Here is a 17,944-nt window from a genome sequence, read left to right as displayed (position 1 = left end):
TTAGAATTTTGCTGTGATGTGGCCCTTTTTGTTTTTTGTCTTGGGGTTTCTCTGCCCTCCACTTTTACTATTCTCCTTTCTATCTTTTGCTTCTGCCTCCATTTTATTTCCCTCTGTCTCCCTGTATAGGTTCCCATCCCCCTGCCATGCTAGTTTAACTCCTCCCCAACAGCACTAGCAAACACTCCCACTAGGACATTGGTTCCGGTCCTGCCCAGGTGCAGACCGTCCGGTTTGTACTGGTCCCACCTCCCCCAGAACCGGTTCAAATTTCCCAGGAATTTGAATCCCTCCTTTTTACATCACTCCTCAAGCCACTCATTCATCTGGGCTATCCTGCGATTCATAGCACTGACTAGCACGTGGCACTGGTAGCAATCCTGAGATTACTACTTTTGCAGTCCTACTTTTTAATTTAGCTCCTAGCTCCCTAAATTCGTCTCGTAGGACCTCATCCCGTTTTTTACCTATATCGTTGGTACCTATATGCACCACGACAACTGGCTGTTCACCCTCCCTTTTCAGAATGTCCTGCACCCGCTCAAGACATCCTTGATCCTTGCACCAGGGAGGCAACATACCATCCTGGAGTCTCGGTTGTGGCCGCAGAAACGTCTATCTATTCCCCTTACAATCGAATCCCCTATCACTCGCTCTCCCACCTTTTTTTTCCTGCCCTCCTGGGCAGCAGAGCCACCCACAGTGCCATGAACTTGGCTGCTGCTGCCCTCCCCTGATGAGTCATCCCCCTCAACAGTACCCAAAGCGGTGTATCTGTTTTGTAGGGGGATGACCGCAGGGGACCCCTGCACTACCTTCCTTGCACTGCTCTTCCTGTTGGGCGCCCATTTACTATCTGGCTGTTACCCTTTACCTGCGGTGAGACCAACTCGCTAAACGTGCTATTCACGTCATTCTCAGCATCGTGCATGCTCCAGAGTGCATCCACCCGCAGCTCCAGTGCCGCAATGCGGTCTGTCAGGAGCTGGAGACGGATACACTTCCTGCACACGTAGTCGTCAGGGACACCGGAAGTGTCCCTGACTTCCCACATAGTACAGGAGAAGCATAACATGTGTCCGAGCTGTCCTGCCATGATTTAACCCTTAGATAAACTTAATTTGGCAACAACAATGCTAAATGTTACTTACTGATATAGAAAAGAAAAAGAAAAACTACTTGCCAATCACTTACCCCCTTGGCTGTGACGTCATCTTTCGATTTCTTTCTACTTTTTTGCCTTCTCTCTCTGCTGCAGCTGCACAAGCTGGGTCTCTCCGACTGACTGCTCGATCTCCTGCTGGCCTTTATAGGCCTCCCAAAATCCCCGGACTCGCGCTGCTCCGAGCTCCCGCCTCTCCGTTTTTTTCTGCTTTCTTTCCAATGGCGCGTTTGTTGTTGGTGGGTTCTGACAGGGACAGAGCGAGCAGACGTCATTGTGGAAGGCCCGGGTTCCTCTTCAGACTCCTCTTCAGCCTGTGGATCAACCCCTGAATTTGGTCTGGAGGTTAGAATTTAGCGGCAGCAATGAAAGCCTGGGTGTGCCCCCTTATTGCTGCTACTACCTCTGACGTCCCCTCCCTCATCTATCCTGACAGTGTTGCTACCTCTAATGACAGTCCCGCAATTTCTTCCCTCACTTCACCCATTCCTCCAGTCCGTGTTGCTACTTCAAGTGCCAGTCCCACTAATTCTACCCTCACCCCACACAAGGTTTCCAGGGGGGATCTCGTTAGCTGGATGCTCTCTTCACGAGCTGTCCTATGTTCCCTGCATCCTGTATTTCAGGTTCAGCTCTCCCTCCCAACCTTCTCTGCTGTCTCCCAGGTGTGGCTTGCTGCGACACACTGGGACTCGCAGCCTCAAACGGTACACCTTGAAATGTCGCGTTGGTTGAATTGCTCAGGAAAGGGCTTGGAATCCTCAAGGGGTTCACCAGCTCCAATTCCAGTGTAACCATCTCAGTATCGGGGTCTTCCTGCTGCCCTTCATTCTCCTGATGCAGATTAACAATATCTGGACGGACGACTTCCTGATCATGCTCTTCTACTTCAGATGCATCTTTATGCAAAACATAACAGAGCAGCTGCTTGGTTGGCAGCAGTGGAGGAAGCGGAAGCATAGCCAGTCCACGCAGTACTTAACATTTGGCCAACCCAGACTCTGCAATTTGCAGGGCTTACCCTTTCTTGGTAACCTGGGTCCAGCGTCCACATTGATGGTTGATCTTCTCCTGTGAGATTTAATCATATCAGCTATCCTCTGTTCCACGGCTGTTAGTTGCCGCCTACATGCCGGACCTCCTCCACTTTTTGACCTTTCTCAGATGATCTGTGACACCATCTTCTGCAAAGATGAAAATAGAACTTTTTAGGAGAGGGTCCTTCGCGCGCACACACATACACACACATACACACACGTCACATTTACAAATGTTTTTGGAGTGCATAACTATAATTTTAAATAAAAATATTACTTACAGTCACTGCTTGTCCGAGGTCCTGCCACATTTTGAGCTGTGTGCCACTTCTCAGGGTAATGGACAATGATTTAAATTCTACTGCCACTTGGTCCCAAACTTTTGTGAATACAGAGGGTTTCCGTTTCTTTTGGCCCATTCTCCCTTTGTTTTCAAGCACATCCCATCTCTTAATTATGTCTACCAGGGGCTCAATTTCTTCTGCTAAAAATCTCAACCCTTACAGCTTCCCCTTCTCCTTCTCTGTCCCTTTCTCCTTCTCTCCCCTTCCCTTGCATCCATCTTTTGTTTGAAGCTGTATTTTCAATCTGCAAATCCAGCTCTGATACCAATGGGTTCTCACTGTTGATCCAGACCAGGCAGACCCGTCACATGTAGAAAGTTATTTTTTTTTCCAGCGCATGTGCAGTGATGTTTGGCGCACATTACAAGCTCCGTCCCCAGAATTGTCGTCTTCTGTGCGATTTAGTCATATCAGCTTTGTGGAAAGTGCCGGGTTTTTTTTAGCGCCAAAGGGGGCGGGGGGGTTGTACGTGGGCGCCAAAAATTGTGACGGTGGAAAAGCGGGGCCTTAGTGCCTCTACAAGTTGACAGCCTCACCACAGTGCGAGGAGATCTGATCTGCCGAAGGATATTTTCAGTCCAGGCCTTTCTTGACCTGCCTGGGCAGTTGGTGCTTCTTGGACATATCGGGGATCTTGTTCCTAACCGTAGGAATCTAGAGAGCTGGGTCTCAGCTAAGCCAGAATGTGCACAGACTTGTGGAAATGTTGAAGGCAGTAGGAGAAAAATGTTTCTCGTTAATGTGTTTGCTGACTCTGCGGTGGGCAAGCACTCAATCGGTTTATTTATTTAGGGGGCAGAGAGAAAGAATGCTTCTTTTGCACAAGAAAGAGTGGGTGCTACTGTTGTGCCTTGGTGTCGAGTTGCATCCTGTGCGAGCTACCCCTTTTTGAACTTGCAGCCTGAGATTTACCAGAGGAGTGAAAGTAAAGATGGGGGGTGAAAAACAAATGACAGTACATTGATGATTTTGTTACCAGCAAGGTCATTTGTTTTTGATTTTTGTAGAATAGTAAACAGAATTGAGAGTTGTGATCCTCAAATCACTGGTTAAAAAAATCTCAGTCACCAATGTAATTAATCAGAATTTGTCTCGTTCAGTCATTTTTAAACCAGTGGCTATAATTATAAGGAATAGTAGCTCTTTTGTATATTTTAGGCAAGATCACTGGTTTTCACAAACAATGTAAGAACTGTGATCTTCAAAACACTGAATGAATAAAAATGGATTGGACTTCTTCAGTTCACATAAGCCAGAGACTCCTCTGGTTGTGTAACAATCCTGTTCAATAATGGTTTATAAGGATATAGTTACTGACACCCACTATGTGCAATTGAAAGACATCATGCATTTAGTGAAGACTACAAACCTATGGCATGTGACCATGGAGGCTGTCCATAAGGGGGACCCAGGAGGCATTATTATTGTGTCCTGTAAGCAGAGCTTTGAGGATTAATAGCTGGAGGGGCTCAGCCCTGTTGGAAGGGCGGAATGATGAAATGTAACCATTTAGATAATTGTAGAGGGTCAGATGGCTTGGCATTCACCTAGCTGTAGGTGTTGTCGATGTTTCATCTGCTCTAATTGCCTGTGCGACATTTCCCTCTTGGTTCATATTAGTAGTGGAGTTGCACCAGAGTAAGGGGATTGCACCTTTTGTATTGTGAGAACTGATGGTCGGGATGCTGGGAGGAGGGATAGGCTTATTGGGCCTAATGGGCTTTTGTTGTTACCAAGAATTGTTGTTCCAGATGCTCACAAGGTTGTACTTGGAACAATTACTCGGCATGACCCAGTTACCACATAGATCCCAACTGTTCACCGGAACCAGAACTGAGCCCATGGCTCAGAATTTCAGTAACAAGCTTTACTAGGTTGAATAATACAAAGTAACTGTTGTAATCCAGTAGAAATTCCCTTCAATGTACAGGCATTTTGTTCTCTCATCATATTGTTTTCCAGGTTGCCACAGAAGCAAATATACTCTTCGATTAAGCAGAGATCAGACTGTAAATCATATACTGTGAAAGTCAGTTCTGAAGAAATCCTTCCAGATAGGAGTGTTTGTACTGTGGATATCACCCATACTTCTACAGCAGAAGAACTTCTACCAGAACGGCTGCTGTCAGGAATTGAAATGGAAAGAGAGGAGAATCAGAGGTACGATAATTGAGAAATGTGGAAAATAAAGAGCGTGCTTTCTGCAAATGACATGATTTACAAGGGTACATACCGACAGCGAGACAAACGTTGGGCTGGAAATGAATTTTTTTATTAATTATAGTAAGTAATGATAGCTCTTAGCAATTAGGGTCCTTCCACCATCTAACCTATCCTTCGTTTGATAAGAGTGCGAAATGCATTCATTGTTTATTTTTTTTAAAAAAAGGAATCTCCAGAAGTTTAAACTTCAGATTTCCTCCAGTTACTGGCTACAGAGTGGTTAAGATTTGGTCGAGAAACATGAATATCAAATGAATGTTATCTCATTGATCCATTTCTCATACTGCCCGATTGTGTGAAGTTAACTGTAATTATACCATTCAACTCCAAATGCATTTAGAGATGATTCAGTTCAACTGTTTTTCATTTCTAGGTGTGAGGAGCAATTGTATCGCTGGCTGGATGAGGGTCCTTTGGAGTTAATTGCCCTCCCGCAGACCTTGGTCTCTGCTGCTGAAGTTGTTGTTCCCATGCACCAAGTTTCTGCTCCAACCACACCACAGGTTTATTAGTATTCCTATTACTGCTACTTTGTGTGGTTTGTTGTGCAGCAATCATACTTCCAACTCATTTGGTTGATCTTCATTCCTACTATTATTTCTGAGATTGCAAACCTGATGTTACCTAATCCTGCTTTTTAAAAAAAAAAATCTTTCTCGTCCTAGGAGGTTGCTAATAATGAGCACAGTAAAGACAGCAGTATGACTGACTCTGATTGGCTGAACGATTCAACAATGACCTTAATGGATAAACTGAAAGAGTTTAATAGGATGATCCGGGCCAGTCAAGAGGAAGAGATGGTCTGTGAGCGTCACCTGTCCATTTTACTCGATGTAACCGACACATGATGGAAACAACAGAAGAAGCCGGTGTTTTGGTTATATTGTACAGACTGCTTGCTAGTGTGGTAGAGCTTCACTGAAACTTATATTTGAGCGTTCTACTCACTGAAGGACTTTCCTTTCCATTGTTCCACTCTTTAGCATGTGCATTCATTATTTATTGCAATCATTAGGATTACATGATTTGATGTATAATGGAATACTCCAGACAATACTTTTTTTTAAATAGAATAGGGCAAACATTTATTCAAGTCAATCCTTATTGTTTCTCAAACACTTCTTTCCTTAGCTGACAAAACTTTTTTTTAGTTACAGAACATTTAATATTGCACTTGTTTGTCTTGCGAAAGAAATGCTTGCAATAGCCATCTGGTGATGTGCTTCCATCTAGCAAATGCTTTTCATCTGGTAAAAGGTGTGGATAGTGAGTGCAAGATGCTGGCATGGCATTCCTTGGCCAATTTAGACTTGAAGACCCAATGATAATAAAAGCTGTAGATACCATCCAAAATATTGCAGCTTAAGCAATAAACATGGGGACTTGGTCTACTGGTTTTGAAAAAGACTTCTCTTTAGAGAAGCACACCAAGGCTGCATATTAACAATAATCAGTTGTCCTATTTTGGAAAGGTGGGAAAGAAAAATCTAAGTTCAGATACATGTTGGGCTCTCTATTACTAAAGCATCTGAAAGGTACTGTCCGGTCTTCTGCATCATACAACTTCTGATATATGATGAGAACACAATACATACTTTTTAAAAGGGGTAATACCGTAACAAAAACAGCTTCCCAAAAGGGATGTGTCAAGACATTGACTGCAATACTGCATAAAAATGACATGTAAGCTTCTTAATTAGGTTCTTAAGCTGCTTTCTTCAAATGTCGGTAAATATCTTTATAAATACCAGTGTTTCTGGATATTTGTTCTCGACCCTTTCCAGTGGAGCGTTAGATATACATATGATTCACTTTGTGCACGAATGCTTTAATTGGCATGAGAATTATCTGTTCTATCATGTACGATAATGTGTTATGCATTGAAGATTTTTTAAAGTTCTCTTTAACCAGTTTTAGCTACATTCATCTGAAATTATTGATTTGTTGTTGGGTAACTGCAAGTGAGCAGGATCAAGTTATCACCCAGTGGCTGAGTTGTGACTCTGTTACACTGGACAGGTTTACTATTGGTATTAAATTATCATCTTCTTCCGCAGTCCTTCATATCGAGGATGACTTGCTTCCACTCCAAAAAGGGATGAGTTCGCAGGTGTTTCGATGAAGGACCTGACCTGATATTCCCGGTCCAGAACTACATGTTAAAGGGTGGAAGATACCTGAGTGTGGATTTTTTTTTAAACGTGTGGTGGCCGTTGTACACCAGTCACCACACAGGCTTGACAGAGCTAGGTCTTGGTCCAGTGGCAAGGATTGACCAAGACGACTAGAGACCAGCTCTGCTGCACGGATCTAGTGCGCACACATATCACAGTGTGGGCTGGCCCGTGCTGCCCCAGGGCCCTCATCTCATCCTGGGCCCCGATCACATCGCTCCACGATCACTCGCCGCTTCTTCGCCCCGACCTTGCTGCTCCCTTGCCCCTCCTGCTGTATCTGCCCACACTCCAATCACCTACTTGGATCTTGGTGACGTCCAATCCGGTCGCCCACTTCTCTGCCGTTGCCCTCTTGCACCAGCTCGCGCTGCTCCCTTAAGTGGTATGTCGCCATGCTGCTCCCTGGCCGCTCGCCCCGATTTGCCGCTGGTGTTTCTTCACAGGTCAGGGCCACCACGCTGCTCCAGGGGCTACTCACCTTTTATGACCCCGACCTGTGGCTGGTCAGGGCCACCATGCTATTAAAATACGTATCCCAGCTGGCTGCTGTGTGTTCTGGTACTTCTGTGGTTCAGTGTGATGCACAGCTGTTTCTGAGATAACGGACTATGATGAGAATAAATCCTTATTAAATGAGGAACTGAGTTTTCTGTCCTCATTTAAAAATAAGTTATGAACATCATGCATTCGAGTTTTAGTCTCAATTACTCCATAGCAAAATTGTCTTGTGTGGATTTTTTGAGATCCTGTGGATGAATTTATAAAGCTGGTGTAATGATGAGTTATGATTCATTCCATTGCAATTAGGTCCAAGGGCTGGATTTTCTGTTGTTAACGCCTCAGTTAGCAGCCAGAGGGGGGGTTAATGGAAGCGTTAAAGGTTACCGACCGGGAGCGCAGCGTTTAATGCCCCGACCGAACATTCATTAGAGGCTCACCGGGGGCGCAAACCAGTTGTGCCTTGCTACTGACGATCACTTCAATCATGACTTATTCCTGGTGCCATGCCTACGCTTGCGCCACGGTTGGAAAATTACGTGTGGCTGCCTCATTTAGCCAAGAACAACGTCTGGAAAATCAGTCGGTACAGGCTTGCCGAGTCGTTAACTGGTGGCTACTTAAAGGGATGAGGAAGCGCCTCCCCCGGAGGTCACAGTCAGTGCAACGTTTACACACAGCACGAGGGTGAGCCTGCGAGTTTGCAGCGTCAGACAGAAATAACAATACAGGTTAAAAACAAGTGATTTTGAAAACTTTAATGGGTACATTACTGTGCCAGGCCTTTGGACTCGGCTTTTCCCAGGATCTGATTCGGAGTTCCGCGCATGCGCAATGGTTCCACCAAATATATCGACCAAACTTTCATTATCGCCCCCTCCCAGCTCTGGTGTGCAACGGCTAATTTATCGCCCCTGTCAGCTCTTTGAACAATTCTTACGAATTTCTCGGCAGAAGGCGCAAACTTTTTCAAAGCGCTAAAATTACCGCTCAACGTGCATTAATGCCCCAAATGAGGCACGACCAAATTTCACCCCACCCTCCCCCAAAGTCTTTTGTCTTTGAAGACACCTTATCTTTTGTATAAGGCATGCTCCATACATCACTGGACCATGTAGTCTTTGAATTTCAACTCGTGCAAGAGATTTTTAATTGTATTTTTATTCATCGTCCTGCTTCAGAAACGAAACAGTAATTCAGTTGCTTTTGCTTGTGCTCCACTGTGTCCAAAATAGCTACCATCCCAGACCACTTTCTTACTTTCCAACTCCATGTCTTGCTCTGCTTTTTTCACACCACACTCAGCTTTTCTCCATCTTCCATACCCCACTAAATTTCATTTTAGCCTCTTTTGCCATTTATCCATCTCTGAACTCCTCTTTCTGCCTCTGCAAACTCCTAGCCCTCTAAAACAGGCCATTCCCTTTTATATAGAAAATGCTGGAAATATTCAGCAGGTCAGTCGTCAGCTGTGGAGAGAGAAAACAGAGTTAACGTTTCAGGTCAATGCCCTTTTGTCAGAACTAGAAAAAGTTAGAGATGTAACTGATTTTAAGCAAGTACAGAGGCAAGGGAAGGGAGGGAAGAACAAGAGGAGAAGGTCTGTGATAGGGTGGAAAGCAGGAGTGATTAAATGACAAAAGGGATGGTAATGGTACAAGTAAAGAAACAAAAGATGGAAGAGAGTATATTAGAATCATCAACACTGCCTCTTTGTTCCAGCAAACAATCAAGGTTAAAATACCCCTGCATTGGCCGTGCAAATATGAGTATTGACACATGCTCAATGACCATGTCTATCACTTGATTTTTTTTCAGAATCAGAAATGCAATTATCCGCATCTGGATTCTCAATTAGCCACATGTGGCTAGCGGCTAATGTTTTGGACAACACTGACCAAAACCGTGACTTTCCATTTGGAAAGCGGTGACAGGATCGGATCAAGTCAGCATGGATTTATGAAAGGGAAATCATGCTTGACGAATCTTCTGGAATTTTTTGAGGATGTAACTAGCAGAGTGGACAAGGGAGAACCAGTGGAGGTGATGTATTTGGACTTTTGACAAGGTACCGCACAAGAGATTGGTGTGCAAAATCAAAGCACATGGTATTGGGGTTAGTGTACTGACGTGGATAGACAACTGGTTGGCAGACAGGAAGCAGAGAGTCGAGATAAACGAGTCCTTTTCAGAATGGCAGGTAGTGACTAGTGGAGTGCCGCAGGGCTCAGTGCTGGGACCCCAGCTCTTTACAATATACATTAATGATTTGGATGAAGGAATAGAGTGTAATATCCAAGTTTGCAGATGACACTAAACTGGTGGGCGGTGTGAGCTGTGAGGAGGGTGCTAAGATGCTGCAGGGTGACTTGGACAGGTTAGGTGAGTGGACAAATGCATGGCAGATGCAGTATAATGTGGATAAATGTGAGGTTATCCATTTTGGGGGCAAAAACACGAAGGCAGAATATTATCTGAATTGCGGCGGACTAGGAAAAGGGGAGGTGTAACCAGACCTGGGTGTCATGGTTCATCAGTCACTGAAAGTGGGCACGCAGGTATAGCAGGCGGTGAAGAAGACAAATGGTATGTTGGCCTTCATAGCTAGGGGATTTGAATATAGAAGCAGGGAGGTCTTACTGCAGTTGTACAGGGCCTTAATGAAGCCTCACTTGGAACATTGTGTTCAGTTTTGGTCTCCTAGTCTGAGGAAGGACGTTCTTGCTATTGAGGGAGTGCAGCGAAGGTTCACCAGACTGATTCCAGGGATGGCTGGGCTGTCATATGAGGAGAGACTGGATCAACTGGGCCTTATTCAATGGAGTTTAGAAGGATGAGAGGGGATCTCATAGAAACATATAAGATTCTGACAGGACTGGACAGGTTAGATGCGGGAAGAATGTTCCCGATGTTGGGGAAGTCCAGAACCAGGGGACATAGTCTTAGGATAAGTGGTAGACCATTTAGGACTGAGATGAGGAGAAACTTCTTCACTCAGAGAGTTGTTAACCTGTGGAATTCCCTGCCGCAGAGAGTTGTTATGCCAGTTCACTGGATATATTCAAGAGGGAGTTAGATATGGCTCTTACGGTTAAGGGGATCAAGAGGTATGGAGAGAAAGCAGGAAAGGGGTACTGAAGAAATGATCAGCCATGATCTTATTGAATGGCAGTGCAGGCGCGAATGGCCTACTCCTGCACTTATTTTTCTATGTTTCCCACTGACCACCTTAACCTTGTGATCACATGGTCCATGAGATTTCTGAGATTTTCATTGCCAATAGAACTACCTCAGGCCACTTAACTCACACCTCAAATATGTGTTCTTGTCAGCCCAAACCACCTCCATTTTCAGTCCTTTAGAAAAGTTACCCCAAAGTCTCCCTAGTCTTCTCTTAAGATCCAATCTTCCGCTTCTCTGCCTGCGAAGATATTACTTGAGAAGCAGGAGTAGGTCATTTGGCCCCTCAAGCGTGCGCGCCATTCAATAAAATTATGGCTGATCTGATCTTGGCCTCAACTCCACTTCACTGACCGCTCCCCATAATCCTTGACTTCCTTATCATTCAAATATCTGTCTATCTCCACCTTAAATATATTCAATGACCTAGCCATTCATGAACCTTTGCGAGAAGAAATTCCTCATTTCCGTTTTTAAATATGCGACCCCTTATTCTGAAATTATGAGCCCTAGTTCTAGATTCCCCCAGGAGGGGAAACATCCTCTCTGCATCTACCCTGTCAAGTCCCCTCAGAATCTTACACATTTTTAATAAGATCACAACTCATTCTTCTCAACTGCAATGAGTATAGGCTCAACCTTTCTTCATATGACAAGCCCTTCATCTCAGGAATCAACCTCGTGTACCTTCTCTGAAATGTCTCCAATACAAGTATAAATAAGGAGACCAAAACTGTACGCAGTACTCCAGGTATGGTCCCACCAACGCCCTGTACAGTTGTAGCAGGACTTCCCTACTTTTATACTCCATCCCCCTTGTAATAAAGGCCAACATTCCCTTTGCCTTCCTGATTACTTTGCTGTTCCTGCATACTAACTTTTTGTATTTTTGTACAAGGACACCCAGATCCCTCTCTACCTCAGCATTTTATAATTTCTCCCCATTTAAATATTTGTTTTTGATTTTTCCTACTGTATTCCATACTGTACCATATTGATGCCTCTGTTGATTTTTCTCCATAACTGTCTTATCTTCCCTTCAAATGGCCTCATCCCTATTATATCTCGGACAGTCTCTCACTTGTCTCATTCTCCTCAAATAACAGCTACTTCCTGTGGCCTCAAATCTATGTGCAGTAAGCTCCAAGTATATGACTGGCCTGGCAGTTCATCACCAGATCTGGCTTGAACTCCTTGCGGTTTATTGTCACTTGGATAATAAAAGCAATTCCAAACTCCTATTCTCTGCTACGAACCATCTCCTCAATCTACATCCCTTGCTCCTCCAGTCTCAACTCCCATTTTCAATTTGGAGTCTTCAAGTGCAAAATCAAGACCTTCCCTCTAGTTCTTCACTCCTTCCTTATTCCAAACTGCCATCAACCCCAATTCTGTAGTTTTTCCACATTTTCCTTCTTTTGTCTATGAGACTCATTCTATATTGCCCTTCCTCACTTGCGGGCTTCTTGTCTCACACATTTCCAGCCAGAAGCTGAGCTTCCTCCTGTGGGCCAGGCTGCTCCACCTATTGTTATCAGGAATAACAACAGCCATTTTGTGGCTTTGGCTGAGATGTCAGGGTCTTGTATTGCAGAGTTCACCATTCTAGTCTAGAACCCAGAACAAAGGAAACTTACCATAAACCACTCCACTTTCACAGTGTTAAAGAACAGTTTGCTGACCATCCTCATAACTTTATGGGCATGTGATTTAATGGATCTGGTGTTTGCATTGGCAGTACTTTCTCCTGCAATGCTGGAGGGAACACAGATAGATAGCCTAGTTAGGTGGTGGAGCAAGTGAGGTGATCTGGTTAAGGTTCCTAACCAGTTCCAGAAACCTTGAATAAGCTGTGGGAGAGGATTTAGCCTGAAGCTTGGGCATGTGCTGGTGAGAAAATGTAATGGTCATAATCTGGATTGGGTTTAACCCTACCTCTACAAGTCTAATTATTTGAACACTTTATGGGTAGAACAGGATTAGTTTTGTGGCAGACGGTGTTCCCATGATAACAACTGGAACCAAACTGTTGAATCAGCGACTGAAGCAGCATGGAACAGGACAGCAATGCCAAAATGGATCCAGTTATTCCATCCTGCCTGATTCTAAGGCTACGATGGAGGGATCGGGTGGGGTAGTGAAAAGCTCACTAAACAAGCTGAGGGTACTTGGGGGACATATCCTGTCTAGCATTTGCTGGTTTTGAAAAAAAAATCTTTGATCACCAGTGAAGCAAACTCCAGCCTGTGCGAGCTGGGAAATGGGGCAGATTGATGGTGCCAAATACTAACCTGATGGAATGTTTAGACAGGCAGGTATACAGATAGAGCGTCCAAAATCTGGAGTTCCAAAAACCGGAATGTTCCGAAAAATGGCCACCGTGCACATTGCACGAGTCGATGTCCGAATCTGTTCCGAAAACTCGACTTTTTTTTAAACTATGATATAAATAGCTTAAGATGAAGGTAGTAAATTTTCAGAACTGGATATTTGGTACTCTGATCAGTATTTTGTAAATAACACCCCCCACCCCCTCCCCCCATGACGACACACGCACACCAAAAAAAATTGCAAAAAACAAAAATAAAAAACTCACGAAACATTCACAAGACACTTAACTATCGAATCGCTGCAAAAGAATTTAAAAATAAAAACGTTGACTTAACCTTTTTTGCAGGTCTCCATACCTAGCAAGGGCTGCAACACAGGTTTTTCCCAGGCGTTTTTTTCTTCCTAACTAGCGCTGTGAGCCTAATTTTTGGCGAAAGCGCTATTTCGAGTCTTGCAGGCCGGCGGTCTGCTCCCCAGTGATACTTAAAAACCGCCGGTGCAAGACTTCTCCGAATCAATAGTAATCCAAAACAAGTCGAATAAAATCTTTTTTTTTAATCACCCCTGCAGTTGCTGTTTCTGCCATTCTCCGATTTTTGAATTGCCTGACGGTATCAGGATTTGAATTACCCACAGCCGCTGTCCTTGTTTCCGAAATCAGAACATACCCGAAACTCTGCCCAGGGGTTTCCGGATTCGGGATGTCGGATTTCGTCTCTGAAATCTGGAAAAACCCGAAACTCTGCCCAGGGGTTTCTGGATTTGGGATGTCGGATTTCGTCTCTGAAATCTGGAAAAACCCGAAACTCGGCTCAGGGGTTTCCGGATTCGGGATGTATAATTTCTGTTCTGAAATCTGGAAAAATGTGAAAACCAGAATGGCCTCAATCCCGAGGTTTCCGGAGGTTGTACCTGCATTTTTTTTTAAAAGTGTTCAACTAGAAAATTGTTGTTTAAAGGTGAGGTTATTTTTATTAAAGATTATCACAGTTTTGGCGCTACATAACAAAGAACGTACAGGAAGATGACTTGTTTTATTCAATAAAACAGAATTGGTAGCACTCTCAACTCTGAATCTAAAGGTGAGGTTTCAAGTCCCACTCCAGAGACTTGAACCAGGCTGACAAATATTGGAGGTGTTGTCTTTCGGATGACATGTTAAACTGAGTCTCCCCTCCGGTGGATGTAAAAGATTCATGGCAATGTTTGTACAAGAGCAAGGGAGTTCCTCCTGGTAACCTGGCCAATATTTATCCCTCCATCAACATCACTTTAAAAAGAAAGATTTGGTCATTATCACATTGCTGTTTGCGGATCCATGCTGAGAGCAAATTGGCCACCATATTGGCTACATTACAACAGTGACTACACTTCAAATGTACTTTATTAGCGTAAAGGGACATCCTGAGTTGTGAAGGGCGCTGTATAAATCAAGTTCATTAAAAAAAATTCACAGGCATTAATAAGTAACTTTGGTTAATAGAGGAAAAAAATGAAAAGTTTCTAAAGTGGAATGCTGACTTCGCAGACGCAGTCAGGTGAAGTTTAAGTTGTGACTAAACTAAAAATGAAGGCACCTGGCTCATACCTGCACTAGCAGATTAAACATTCACTTCCTCACCTCCAGCATACCGTGGTTTCAGTCTGTACCATCTACAACATGTACTGCAGCAACTCACCAAGGCTTCCTCGACAGCACCTCTCAAACCTGTGACCTCTACCACCTAGAAGGACAAGGGCAGCAGGCGCATGGAAACACCATCACCTGCAAGTTACGCTCCAAGTTATACACCATCCTGACTTGGAAATATATCGCCGTTCCTTCATTGTCGCAGGGACAAAATCCTGGAACTTCCTCCCCAACAGCACTGGGAATTCCTTCACCACAAGGACTGCAGCGGTTCAAGAAGGCGGCTCACCACCACCTTCTCAAGGGCAATTAGGGATTGGCAATAAATTATAAAATCATACAGCATCATCATCATAGGCAGTCCCTCAAAATTGAGGAAGACTTGCTTCCACTCGAAAAGTGAGTTCTTAGGTAACTGAACAGTCCAATACGGGAATTACAGTCTCTGTCACAGGTGGGACAGACAGTCGTTGAAGGAAAGGGTGGGTGGGACTGGTTTTCCGCGCGTTCCTTCTGCTGCCTGCACTTGGTTTTTACATGCTCTCGCCGATGAGACTTGAGGTGCTCAGCGCCCTCCCGGATGCACTTCCTCCATTTAGAGCAGTCTTTGGCCAGGGACTCCCAGGTGTTGGTGGGGATGTTGCATTTTATCAAGGAGGCTTTGAGGATGTCTTTGAAACGTTTCCCTTGCCCACCTTAGGCTCGCTTGCTGTGTAGTAGTTCTGAGTAGAGCGCTTGCTTTGGGAGTCTTCTGTCAGGCATGCAAACAATGTGGCACGCCCAGCAGAGTGTGGTCAGTGCTTCGATGCTGGGGATGTTGGCCTGATCGAGGACGCGAACATTGGTGCGTCTGTCCTCCCAGGGGATTTGCAGGATCTTGCGGAGACATCGTTGGTGGTATTTCTCCAGCGATTTGAGGTGTCTACTGTATATGGTCCACGTCTCTGAGCCATACAGGAGGGCGGGTATCACTTCAGCCCTGTAGACCATGAGCTTGGTGGCAGATTTGAGGACCTGATCCTCTAACACTCTCTTCCTCAGGTGGCGGAAGGGTGCGCTGGCGCACTGGAGGCGGTGTTGAATCTTGTCGTCGATGTCTGCCCTTGCTGATAATAGGCTCCCGAGGTATGGAAAGTGGTCCACGTTGTTCAGGGCCGCACCATGGATCTTGATGACGGGGGGGGGGGAGCAATGCTGTGTGGCGGGGTCAGGTTGGTGGAGGATCTTTGTCTTACGGATGTTTAGTGTAAGGTCCATGCTTTCGTACGCCTCAGTAAAGATGTTGACTATGACTTGGAGTTCAGTCTCTGTGCACAGACACAAGCGTCGTCCGCGTACTGTAGTTCGGTGACAGAGCTTGGAACAGTCTTGGATCTGGCCTGGAGACGACGAAGGTTGAACAGGTTCGCACTGGTTCTGTAGTTTAGTTCCACTCCAGCGGGGAGCTTGTTGAGTGTGAGGTGGAGTATTGCAGCGAGGAAAATTGAAAAGAGGGTTGGTGCGATGATGCAGCACTGCTCAACCCCGGTCCAGACGTGGATTGAGTCTGTAATGGATCCGTTGGTCAGGATCACGGCTTGCATGTCGTCGTGGAGCAGTCGGAGGATAGTGATGAACATTACGACATTATTATACATTCAATCTGATGTGTTCATAATAAAGGATGAAACTGAGTACTGTATACAATGAGCAAGTGTGACCTTAACTCCTTTAATAAGACTCCAGAGTGCCGGTACCTCATGGATGGCCTGCCTATATACCTTGCTCCCAAGGGATGCTGGGATTCCTTGGGACTCCAACAGGTAGGCCCTCTGGTGGTAGTGTAATACAGGTTGCAAGGGGTTAAATACATAACGTTACTCCCCGTAAAGTCAATAGTACACTTATTTACAAGGTGAGACAATCTGGGGCTTTTCGCTCCCTTGTCGATCGTCTCGGTACAAATGCGGGTGTGGGTGAGTTGGTCAGTTCTTCACTGGGCTGCTAGGGATGGTGAGTTCGGCTTCGTGGTTAACCATGATGTCAGTTGCCACGTGTGTGTGTGTGTTGGAGGGTCAAAGTTGGTGGTGTCGTCTTCGGGTTGTTCGTAGCTGTTGGTGAACCGCAATTTGATGTGGTCCAAATGTTTTCTGCACGTTAGTTCATTAGCCAATTTGACCTGAAACACCCTACTCCCCTCTTTGGCTATGACCGTGCCAGCGAGCCATTTGGGACCATGTCCATAATTGAGTACAAACACAGGGTCCTTGACCGCAATATCGCGTGACAAATTTGCGTGGTCATGGTACACACTTTGTTGATGCCGCCTGCCCTCCACGTGATCATGGAGATCAGAGTGGACAAGAGAGAGCCTTGTTTTGAGCGCCTTTTTCACGAGCAGCTCGGCTGGGGAAACCCTGGTGAGTGAGTGGGGTCTGGTGCGGTAGCTGAGCAGCACTCGGGATAGTCGGGTCTGCAGGGAGCCTTCCAACACACGTTTCAAGCTTTGCTCGATGGTCTGAACTCCCCATTCTGTCTGGCCGTTGGATGCGGGCTTGAACGCGGCAGAGGTGACGTGCTTGATCCCATTGCGGGTCATTAATTCCTTGAATTCAGCACTGGTGAAACACGGCCCATTGTCGCTGACTAGGACATCAGGCAGGCCTTGCGTGGCAAACATGGCTCGTAGGCTTTCAATAGTGGACGTGCTTACAGATATTATTGCACATTCAATCCATTTTGAGTAAGCATCCACGACGACCAAGAACATTTTGCCTCGAAATGGGCCCGCATAGTCCACGTGGATCCTTGACCACGGTTTGGAGGGCCATGACCACAAACTTAGCGGTGCCTCTCTGGGTGCATTGCTCAGCTGAGAGCAAGTGTTGCACTGGCGCACGCATGACTCTAAATCTGAGTCGATGCCGGGCCACCACACATGGGATCTGGCTATGGCTTTCATCATTACAATGCCTGGGTGGGTGCTGTGCAGTTCACAAATGAACGTATCTCTGCCTTTCTTGGGCAAGACCACGTGATTGCCCCACAACAGACAGTCCGCCTGCAGGGACATTTCGTCTTTGCACCTGTGGAACGGCTTAATTGCCTCCTGCATCTCCACTGGGACGCTGGACCAGCTCCCATGGAGGACACAGTTTTTTTACCAAGTACAGTAAAGGATCCTGGCTGGTCCAGGTCCTGATCTGGCAGGCCGTAACGCGGGACTTTTCGTTTTCGAATGCATCCATTACCATGAGCAATCCGCAGGCTGTGCCATTTCCACCCCGCTGGTGGGCAATGGCAGCCAACTGAGAGAATCAGCGCAGTTCTCTGTGCCTGGTCTGTGGCGGATTACATAGTTGTATGCCGACAGCGTGAGCGGC

The 17,944-nt window shown here is 45.5% G+C and overlaps 1 protein-coding gene across 1 annotated transcript in view; it reads left to right on the top strand.

Annotated features, from left to right (window-relative positions):
- mcm3ap (minichromosome maintenance complex component 3 associated protein) overlaps positions 1–6,676 on the top strand; it is a 132,871-nt gene extending 126,195 nt beyond the window's left edge. The window contains exons 27-29 of the mRNA XM_070876281.1: positions 4,506–4,703; positions 5,140–5,269; positions 5,432–6,676. Coding sequence (XP_070732382.1) covers positions 4,506–4,703; positions 5,140–5,269; positions 5,432–5,614 — 511 coding nt within the window. The 3' untranslated portion in view covers positions 5,615–6,676. The remainder of the gene's footprint in view (positions 1–4,505; positions 4,704–5,139; positions 5,270–5,431) is intronic.
- Positions 6,677–17,944: the final 11,268 nt, after the last annotated feature.

This window comes from Pristiophorus japonicus, chromosome 3 (genome assembly GCF_044704955.1).
Source record: "Pristiophorus japonicus isolate sPriJap1 chromosome 3, sPriJap1.hap1, whole genome shotgun sequence".
Classification (NCBI taxonomy): domain Eukaryota; kingdom Metazoa; phylum Chordata; class Chondrichthyes; family Pristiophoridae; genus Pristiophorus; species Pristiophorus japonicus.
This window is presented reverse-complemented; position numbering and strand designations above follow the sequence as displayed.